This window comes from Thamnophis sirtalis, unplaced genomic scaffold (assembly GCF_051295495.1).
Source record: "Thamnophis sirtalis isolate CommonGarterSnake01/CBP01778 unplaced genomic scaffold, rThaSir2_p1.2 scaffold_4, whole genome shotgun sequence".
Lineage (NCBI taxonomy): Eukaryota > Metazoa > Chordata > Lepidosauria > Squamata > Natricidae > Thamnophis > Thamnophis sirtalis.
In genome coordinates, this window is record NW_028261384.1 from 3,190,752 (window position 1) to 3,201,448 (window position 10,697).

The 10,697-nt window shown below is 45.1% G+C and overlaps 1 protein-coding gene across 1 annotated transcript; it reads right to left on the bottom strand.

The window, feature by feature from the left end:
- Positions 1-1,574: 1,574 nt before the first annotated feature.
- On the bottom strand, positions 1,575-4,695 carry LOC148045746 (batroxicidin-like). The gene is made up of 4 exons (XM_087712384.1): positions 4,507-4,695; positions 3,707-3,826; positions 3,270-3,353; positions 1,575-1,764 (listed from the first exon to the last, which is right to left on the bottom strand). The coding sequence occupies exons 1-4, from the start codon at positions 4,675-4,677 to the stop codon at positions 1,690-1,692; spliced, it is 450 nt and encodes a 149-aa protein (XP_087568510.1). The 5' UTR covers positions 4,678-4,695; the 3' UTR covers positions 1,575-1,689.
- Between the last annotated feature and the right edge of the window lie 6,002 nt (positions 4,696-10,697).

The window sequence follows — 10,697 nt, forward strand, 5'->3', positions numbered from 1 at the left end:
TCTCTCTCTCTCTCTCTCCCTCCGTCCCTCGCTCTCCCTCTCTCCGTCTCTGTCTGTCTGTCTGTCCATCCCTCTCTCTCTCCCTCCCTCCTTCCCTCTCCCTCCCTCCGTCTCTGTCTGTCTGTCTGTCTCTCTCTCTCTCTCTCCCTCCATCCCTCGCTCTCCCTCTCTCCGTCTCTGTCTGTCTGTCCATTCCTCTCTCTTTCCCTCCCTCCTTCCATCTCCCTCCCTCCCTCCCTCCGTCTTTGTCTGTCTGTCTGTCCATCCCTCTCTGTCTCTCCCTCCCTCCGTCCCTCTCTCCCTCCGTCTCTGTCTGTCTGCCTGTCTGTCTGTCTGTCTCTCTCTCTGTGTGTGTGTGTGTGTGTGTGTGTGTTGTGCAGCTTCTCCGAAACCAGGCGGGCCAATAAATAATATTTTCAGCAAGCAAACGCAACCGTGTTTTCCTTCGTTGGCTCCGCTTGAGAACACCGAAGCACAAAACATCGACCTAGAATATGAATACAGTTGGAAGGGGCTGTGAAGGTCATCTAATCCAACCTTCTGCTGAAGCTGAGACTTTTATAGGATCATAGAATAACACGGTTGGAAGGGCCCTCAGAGGTCATCTAGTCCACAACCTACGACCACACTCTGAGCCCCCCCAAAAAGCAGAATTATGACCAAGTGAGAGTCTTTCCCCCCCTAAAACGGAGCAAATGCAGGAAGGATTTCTGGGTTTGGGGTGGTTAGAAAACCCCCAGGAGGAAAAGGTGGAGGGAGCAGCCTCTGCTGACCGGGGGGGGGGGGGGGATCCTGGAATTAAGATTTATAATTGCTATGACGGAAATGGGGAATTCTTTGTCTTTCTTTTTAATCTCTCTTTCTGCATTCTGTTTCTTTCCTTCTTTCTTTCCTTCCTTTCTTTCCCCGCCACTTTCCCCTTCCTTTTTTTCTTCCTACCTCCCTCTTTCTTTCTTTTTCTTCCTTCCTTCCTTCACTCCCTCCGTTCCATCCTTTTTTCTTTCTCTTTCCTTCCTTTCTCCACCACTTTCCCCTTTCCTTCTTTTTTCTTCCTCCCTCTCTCCATCCCCTTCCTCTTTTTTCTTTCTTTCTTTCATCCTTCCTTCCCTTTGTCCTTCCCTCCCTCCCTCTTTCTTTCTCTTTTCTCTCTCTTTCTTATTTCCTCTTCATCCCTTTGCTTTTTTCTTCCTCCTTCCTTCCTCTCTCCCTCTCTCTCCCTCCTTCTTTCTTTTTCTTCCTCCCTCCCTTCTCCCTTTCCCTTTCTTTCTTTTTTCTTTCTTTCTTTCTTCTTTCTTTCTGTCTATCTTTATTTCTTTCTTTCTGTCTGTCTTTCTTTTTTCCCCTCCCTCCCTCCCCCCCTCTTCTTTCTTCTTCATCTCTTCCCTTTTCCCCTTCTCATTTCTTTTTCTTTTTTTTTTACTTTCCTTCCCACGTTTACCATCAAAAGTCATTCCCTCCAGAGGGGGGAAAAAACCAGAAGATTCCAGAAGTTGGTGGTCCAAAGGAGATTTTATTATGCAATTCGGAACGTATCAAAACGAGAGGTAAAAAAAAAAAGAGAGAGAGAGAGAGAGAGAGAGAAAGCAGTGTACTTTGTAAGATGCCAGCGAAGTCGTCGAAAGCAAAGCTGTCAGAGATCTTTGGAGGCGAAGGGATATTTTCCCCCTTCCTCTGTTTCGGTCTGAATCTTCATTCGCTGCTCCCCGGCCAAAAAATCCTCCTGAACAGTCTGCCGATTCCCCTAAATCTGGTGATCCGTTTCAGCTGAATCAAGAAGATTTCATGACATCAACCAGAGGAATTTTATTCAAGCCATCTCTTAAAATATCCGTACAGCAGGATTTCCCTAAGACGGCCACATTAAGACTCCTGGACTTCAACTCCCAGAGTTCATGCCGGCTGGGGGGATTCTGGGAGTCGGAGTCTTCCCATCTCAAAGTCACCAAGTTTTCAAAAAAACAAAACACCAACAACCTCAAAACCCTCTGATTCAGATACATGCTCTGTGGTTGTATACTGTACAGCAGGATCTTCAAATTTTGGACCCTTTAGGACACGTGGACTTCAACTCCCAAAATCCCCCAGCCAGCATGAATTCTGGGAGTTGAAGTCCACGTGTCTTAAAGGGTCCAATTTAGGAAAACTCTTCTGTCCACTATACCAGTGTTTCTCAACCTTGGCAACTTGAAGATGTCTGGACTTCAACTCCCAGAATTCCCCAGCCAGCATTCGCTGGCTGGGGAATTCTGGGAGTTGAAGTCCAGACATCTTCAAGTTGCCAAGGTTGAGAAACACTGCACTATACAACCACAGATCACGTATCTAAACTAGTGGGGTTTGTTCCCCCCTCAATCTTGGTCTCTTTAAGATGGGTTGAAGTCCTCCCCTCTTAAAGCATGCTGGCAGGGGAATTCTGGGAGTTGAAATCCGCCCATCTTCCATTTTAGAAAAAACAGTGTTCTATACACCTCCACGCGGATGTACTTACATAAATATTTGTTTAGTTTAATCTGTGTTTAAATTTAATTTAATGGGTTTGGTATAGCCCATCTTCTGAATAAACCGTTGACGGCAAACCTTGATCGAGCCATCAATCGTGGTTTGCAAGCTACAGAAGCTGGATTGACAGTGTCCTGAACGCACCATTGTTTCACAAGCACATGATGGGTTAATGCATTGAGGTGTATTGAAGACAATAAAATGTCAATTACACAAAGCATTTTGAGTAGTTTTTAGGCAAATAAAACACAATTATATTCTCCAAATATATGGTGTTGTGTTGTGTTGTATTCTATTCTAAAGCAATATACATGTACTCCTCAACTTATGACCACAATTTAGCCTAAAATTTCAGTTGTTAAGTGAGACATTTATTAAGTGAATTTTTCCCCATTTTACAACTTTTCTTTGCACATTTGATGAGTGAATCTCTGCACTTGTTCAATTAGTAATCCCGTTGTTAAGTGAATCCAGCTTCCCCACTAACCTTGCTTGTCAGAAGGTCACAAAAGGGGACCACGTGACCCCCCGGGACACTCCGACCGTCATAAATATGAATCAGTTGCCAAGCGTCTGCATTTGGATCACGCGACTGTGAGGATGCTACGATGGTCGTTAAGTGTGAAAAACGGCCCTAAGTCCACTTTTTTCCCCAGGGCTGTCATAACTTTAGTGACATAGCTGTCACTAAGTGAAACGCCCTAAGTCGGGGACTGCCATGGGATGCCTCTCCCAATTTAAGGAAAAGGAATTAGAAAATTGAAAATTACCTGTTGATCGATGTCCTCACACTGGACGCTGTGAATCTGGGGTTGTTGTTGCGCCGAATAAAATCCTGAACAATCTTTATCCAGCTGTCCAAGACAACAACACAACAAGGGTCAGCCAGGGAGAAGACACAAAGGTTGCACTTACACACACACACACACACACACACAAACACAGCCAGCCAGAGATGAGAACAAAAGGATCAGAGGCTTTGACTCTTTGGAAGGAGCATGGATCCTCCAGGCGTTTTGCCCCCCCTTCCTGGTCAGGGGCCGTCCCTCCACAAGACACGGGGGGGGGGCTCCTCGTGGCAGGGAACCCCCCTCACCCCCCACCCCCCAGAGCAGTCGGTAGAAGAGGGCTTGGCCTGGGCTCCCCCTCCGCCTCAAGGGAGCCGAGGAGGGAGGGGAGAGGCTGGGGAGGGGATGGAGATGCTCACCCCATCTTCTCTGAAGGCGCACTGGGTCAGGTCGGGGCTCTGGGTCTGGGTCTGGGAGGCGGGACAGACGGTCTCCTTGACGGAGAACTTCAGCCTCTGGGGGGTTTGGCTGTTGGGGTCCTGCAGGGAGACACAAGAGGACGCGAGAATTAAACCCCCCACCCTCACAAAGCCTCCTTCGTCCCACAGCAGGGACTTTCCATCTTCCTCCCTTCCTCCAAACAAGCCAGCTTTCCCAGGAAACTATAGCTTTCCCTATCATTGCTAGATCATCTGTGGGGTCGGATGGTGGTTTCTGTCTGCTTCCTTAACCTGAGAGATGGAGGGATGAAGAAGGGTGGGTGAATTGGGAGGGGAAGAGAAGGGAAGAGAAGGCAAAAGAAATCCTGCACCACTGAGATTACAAGGAAGGAGAGAGGGAGAGATAAAAGGAAAGGAAAGGAGGGAAGGAATGGAGGAGGGAGGAAAAGAAAGGAAAGGGGGAGAGAGGGTGGGAGGGAGAAAGGAAAGAGAAGGAAAGAGAAGGGGAAAGAAATCCTGCCCCACTGAGATTAAGGAAGGAAGGGGAGAGGGAGGAAAGGAAATGAAAGGAGAAAGGAAGAAGGGAAGGGAAGGAATGGAGGAGGGAGGAAAGTACAGGGAAGGAGGAAGGGAAGGAAAAAGAAATTCTGCCCCCACTGAGATTATAAGGATGCAAGGGTCCAGAGGGCAGGTGGCTGGTGGGGAGCAGGAGAAGCCTCGGGGTCCCACCGCCCCTCCTTCCCATGGGGCCCAGAGCCCCCCACCCCACCGAAACTCACCCAGTTCGGCTGGGGTTCAGCCTCCAGCAGGCGGAAGACAAACTCGGAGGGTCTCTGCTGGTTGTAGAGGCTGACGGCTGAGGCGATGGCCTGCTCGTAGGTCAGGACCTGTGTTTGGGGGGCTGCGGCAGCCAAGCCCAGGAGCAGCAGAACAGCCCAAGTGGGGGTCATCTCGCCCAGATGCCTTCTCCAAGGGGGAAACTGAGTCTTGCTGGCTCAGCCTGGAGATGCCACCCGGGGCTGCTCTATTTATGGTCCTTCTCTTCCTCCCTGTGGAGGGTGGGGGGAAACAGGTGGCTTTCCCCCATCGCCACCACCGAGCCCCCCCCCCTCCCTCAGCCCAGGAAATGTGGCTTTGGGGTCCAACCGACCTGGGAGGGGGGAGAAGACGGTTGGAGGGCTGGAGGAGCCCTGTCGAAATCCCTCTTGTGCAACAGAGCAATTGGGGAAGCTCCGGGGGGTCTCTGGGTTAGGAGGGACCAGAGGGATGAGGGGGGTCTCTGCTTTAGGGGGGCACCTCCAATGGAATGGGGCAGCCAAGTCAGCCCATCAGCTGGAAGAAGCTGAGTTGGAGGGTTTAGATCAGGCTTATGGTTTCTGTTGTGCTTGTTTGCAGTTTATTTTCTTTGGGTTTTTTTTAACCTATCTCGCTTCTCTCTCTCTCTCTCTCTCTCTCTCTCTCTCTCTCTCTCTCTCTCTCTCTCTCTCTCTCTCTCTCTCTCTCTCTCTCTCTCTCTCTCTCTCTCTCTCTCTCTCTCATCTATGATCTATCTATCTATCTATCATCTATCTATCTCACATTTATATTATCTATCTATCTATCTATCTATCTATCTATCTATCTATCTATCTATCTATCTATCACCACCAGATGGATTCGTAACTGGCTGACCAACCGCACTCAACATGTAGACCTCAATGGAACTGCATCTTCATGGAGGGAGGTATGCAGTGGGGGACCCCAAGCCTCTGTTTTGGGCCCAGTACTCTTCAACATCTTCATCAATGATTTGGATGAGGGGATAAATGGGGAACTCATCAAATTTGCAGAAGACAGGCTTAAGATACAGAAGTGTCTTGACAAACTTTAACATTGGGTGCTATCTAACAAAATGAAATTCAAAGGTGAAAAAAGTACGGTTCTACACTTAGGCACTATATATAAGAAATAACTACATCTCTACAGAAATAGAGCACAAGAATGATGAGAGCTATCTTGAATGCATTTGGGTCAGTATTAAAGGTTGGGGGGGGGATGACATTGCCACAGGTCTATACTACAGGCCACCCAATTAAGCAGAGGAAATAGATGAACTTTTTTGCTAGTCAGCTAACTAAGATATGTAGGAAGCACACCACAATAGTAGTGGGGGATTTCAACTACCCTGACATCAACTGGGAAACAAACTCTGCACCAAGTGGAAGATCCAACAGGTTCCTAACAAACCTAGCAGACAACTTTGTTTCCCAAAAGGGTAGAGAAGGGAACAAGGGGATCGGTCATATTGGACTTAATTCTCACTAACAGAGAGGAAATGGTAGAAGGTGTTGAAGCCACAGGAACCCTGGGGGCAAGCGACCATGCAATACTGAAATTCAACATTATGCAAACACAAGTAGTAGAACAAAGTCAAACTAGAGTATTGGACTTTAAGAGAGCTAATTTCAATAAACTTAGAGAGAGCTTGGGAAGAATTCCATGGATGAGAATCCTCAAGGGAAAAACAAGAAGCTTGGGAAATTTTGAAAAACGAGATTATAAAAGCCCAGTCTAGCACAATACCAATGAAGAAGAAAAATAACAGCTCCCAAAAGAAACCAGCATGGCTGCATAAAGAACTCTCTGACAAATTGAAAGACAAAAGGGATAAATATAAAAAGTGGAAAGAGGGGGACATAACTAAGGCAGAATATCAGCAAATAGCCCGAGCCTGTAAAGATGAAGTGAGGAAAGCTAAGGCTCACAATGAAGAAAGGCTTGCCACAAAAGTAAAAAATAACAAAAAAAGCTTCTTCCAACATGTTAAAAACAAGAAAAAAGTTAAGGAAACAATTGGTCCATTGCTGGGAGAAAATGGCAAAAAGTTGACAAGCAACAGGGAGAAAGCAGAACTATTTAACTCATGTTTTGCATCTGTCTTTACACAAAGGGAAAAAACAGCCCAACCTACCAAAAACAGCACCACAAAAATGAGATTAGGAACACAAGTTGAAATATGGAAAAAAATGGTATGTGAGCACCTGTCTACCCTAGACGAGTTCAAATCACCAGGACCGGATGGATTACACCCCAGGGTTCTGAAGGAACTGGCAGACAAGATCTCAGAACCATTGAACTATACCTTTCAGAGATCCCGGAGCACCGGGGAACTGCCAGAGGACTGGAAAAGAGCTGATGTGGTTCCCATCTTCAAAAAAGGGAAAAAAATAGATCCAGGAAAATACAGACGTATCAGCCTGACCTCAATACCAGGAAAGATTCTGGAAAAGATAATCAAGCAACAAATTAGCCAACACCTAGAAGCAAACAAAGTAATAGCCAAAAGCCAACATGGGTTTGTTAAAAATAGATCATGCCAGACTAATCTTATTGCATTCTTTGACAAAGTGACAAAATTAGTGGACCAGAGGAATGCCGTCGATATAGTTTACTTGGACTTCAGTAAGGCGTTTGATAAGGTAGACCATATCCTACTACTAGATAAAGTAGAAGAATGTGGGTTAGACAGCATCACCACCAGATGGATTCGTAACTGGCTGACCAACCGCACTCAACGTGTAGCCCTCAATGGAGCTGCATCTACATGGAGGGAAGTATGGAGTGGGGGACCCCAAGGCTCTGTTTTAGGCCCAGGACTCTTCAACATCTTCATCCATGATTTGGATGAGGGGATAAATGGGGAACTCATCAAATTTGCAAGATGACACCAAGATGGCAGGAATAGCCAACACTCCAGAAGACAAGCTTGGGGCCCAAAAAGCTCTGGACAGACTCGAACCCTGAGCCCTATCCAAAAGTATGAAATTCAACATGGAGAAAAGCAAGGTTTTACACACCTAGGTGGGAAGAAAACACCCAAAGGCATAAGTACAGATTAGGCGAAACCTGGCTCAAAAACAGTCACTGTGAGAGGGACCTTGGAGTCCTGGAGCAGTGATGGCAAAGCTTTTCCAGACCAAGTGCTCTGCCCCACCCCACCCCCGTGCATGTGTGTGCATCCCCCTACCCCCCCACCCCCGCCCATGCGCCGCAGAGACCCGAGAAGCAGGTGCCTGGCAGGAGGCATGGGCACATGTGCAGCGGAGCTGAACTGGGGTGGCAGTTCTCGTGCCCAAATAGAGAGCATTGAGTGCCACAGGTTTGCTATCACAGCCCTAGGGGGGCGGGGGGGGGGATGATGACTTCTATGCGTAGTCCCTGACTTACAACTGTCCGTTTAGTGACTGTTGAAAGCTACAATGGCGTTGAAAAAAGTGGCTTATGACCCTGTTTCACAGTTACGACCTTTGCAGCATCCCCATGAACATGTGATCAAAATTCAGGTGCTTGGCTCATACTTATGACCCTTGCAGTGTCCCAAAGTCATGGGATCGCCTTTTGCAAGCTTCTGACAAGTGATTAGCAATAGCAATAGCAGTTAGACTTATATACCGCTTCATAGGGCTTTCAGCCCTCTCTAAGCAGTTTACAGAGTCAGCATATATTGCCCCCACAGTCTGGGTCCTCATTTCACCCAGATAGATAGATAGATAGATAGATAGATAGATAGATAGATAGATAGATAGATAGATAGATAGATAGATAGATAGATAGATAGATAGATAGATATAGAGAGAGGGAGAGATAGATATAGATAGATATAGATAGAATAGATAGAATAGAATAGAATAGAATAGATAGATAGATAGATAGATAGATAGATAGATAGATAGATAGATAGATGATAGATAGATAGATAGATAGATAGATAGATAGATAAGAGATAGATGATAGATAGATAAGATAGATAAGATAGGTAAGATAGATAGATGATAGATAGATAAGATAGTTAGAGATAGATAGATAGATGATAGATAGATGATAGATAGATGATAGTTAGATGATAGATAGATAAGAGATAAGATAGTTAGTTAGTTAGTTAGTTAGATAGATAGATATAGATAAGTTAGATAGATAAGATAGACAGATAAAGACATGATAGATAGATAGATAAGATACATAAGATAGATAGATAAAATAGATAGATAGATAAGATAGTTAGATAGATAGATGATATAGATAGCAATAGCAATAGCAGTTAGACTTATATACCGCTTCATAGGGCTTTCAGCCCCCTCTAAGCGGTTTTACAGAGTCAGCATATCGCCCCCAACAACAATCCGGGTCCTCATTTCACCCACCTCGGAAGGATGGAAGGCTGAGTCAACCTTGAGCCGGTGAGATTTGAACAGCCGAACTGCAGAACTGCAGTCAGCTGAAGTAGCCTGCAGTGCTGCACTCTAACCACTGCGCCACCTCGGCTCAAGCGAAGTCAATGGGGAAAGCCAGATCCACTTAACAACCGGGTTAGGTGCCAATTTATCCACTGCAGCAGATTCGCTTAATAACTTTGGCAAGAAAGGTCGTAAAACGGGTCTAAAGCCCCTTAACAAATGTCTCACTTAACAATATAAATTTTGGACTTTCTTGTGGTCGTAAACTCGAGGATTACCTGTATATGAGCCAGGCAGTGTGCGGAGCAACCAAAAAAGCTAATACAATCCCGAGTCGTTTAAACAGAGGCATGGAATCAAAATCACATGAAGTATTATTAGTGCTGCTTTGTAAATCCCTAGCAAGACCACACATATTGGAACACTTCAACCAATTTTGGTCCCCATGCTGCAAAAAGGATGTTGAAATTTTGGGGGAAAGTGCAGAGATGAGCAACTAAGGGGATCAGTGCCTTGGAGGCTAAACCACACGAAGAACAACTGCAGGTTTGAAGTCTAGCTATTCCAGCTAGAAAAAAAGAATTATAATATTTGAGGGGCTGCCACAAAGAAGAAGGCGTCAAACTATTCTCCAAGGCACCTGAGGGTAGAACAAGAAGCAATGGGTGGAAACTAATCAAGGAGAGAAGCAACTTAGAACCGAGGAGAAACTTCCTGACAGTGAGAGTAATTAATCAGTGGAACAGAAGTTGCCTCCAGAAGTTGTGAATGCCCCAACACTGGAAGTCTTTAAGAACAGCCACTTCTCTGAGAGGGTATACGGTCTCCTTCTTGAGCAGGGGATTGGACTAGATGACCTCCGAGGTCCCTCCCAGCTCTATTCTATCTCCTGGTGACTGGCCCAAAGTTACCCAGCTGGCTTTCATGCCTAAGGCGGGGACTAGAACTCCAAATCTCCTGGTCAAAAGTCACGGCTGTCTTTCACGACTACGGCGGGATTAGAATTCGCCGTCTCTTGTTTTTCACCCCAGTGGCACCTCCACCTATCTTATCTACTCTTTTGTTTAATTTTAATGTTTTTCATTCTTTGTGTTGAATCTTTTAATTCTTGAATATGGTTTTAACTTGTGAACCATTCAGAGTGGCTTAACAGACAATTGGGAGAATATATATATATATATATATATATATATATATATATATATATATATATATATATATATATATATATATATATATATATATATATATATATATATATATATATATATATATATATATATATATATATATATATATATATAGGAAATAAACATATAAATAGTGTTGAAAAGTGGTTTTTTTTAAAAAAATTGTTTTCCTGTAATTTGCCTATGGTGTTTTATACATAACAACAGTTCATTTAGTGACAGTTTCAAGTTACAACGGCATTTGAACGAAGTGACTTATGACTGACTTTCACATTTATCTGCATGATCCCCAGTCAAGTGATCAGAATGCAGACTTTCGGCAACTGTATTTATCGGTCGCAGTGTCCTGGGGAATCACGTGATCCCCTTTTGCAACCTTCTGAGAAGCCAAATCAACGAGGAAGCGAGATTCGCTTAACAACCGTGTTAACTAACAACTGCAAGGATTCGCTTAACAACCGTGGCCAGAAAGGTCGAACAATGGGACAAAACTCTCAGCAACAGAAATATTGGACACAGTTGTGGTCACAAGTTCAAGGACTGTCTGTATAAAGCTAACCGATGAAT

Excerpts from the sequence above, each read along its gene's own strand:
- LOC148045746 (XM_087712384.1), bottom strand. The coding sequence starts at position 4,677 with ATGACCCCCACTTGGGCTGTTCTGCTGCTCCTGGGCTTGGCTGCCGCA. Across the intron at positions 3,827-4,506 it reads CTGAACCCCAGCCGAACTGG|GACCCCAACAGCCAAACCCC; the intron begins GTGAGTTTCGGT and ends GTCTCCCTGCAG. Across the intron at positions 3,354-3,706 it reads GCGCCTTCAGAGAAGATGGG|CTGGATAAAGATTGTTCAGG; the intron begins GTGAGCATCTCC and ends TGTCTTGGACAG.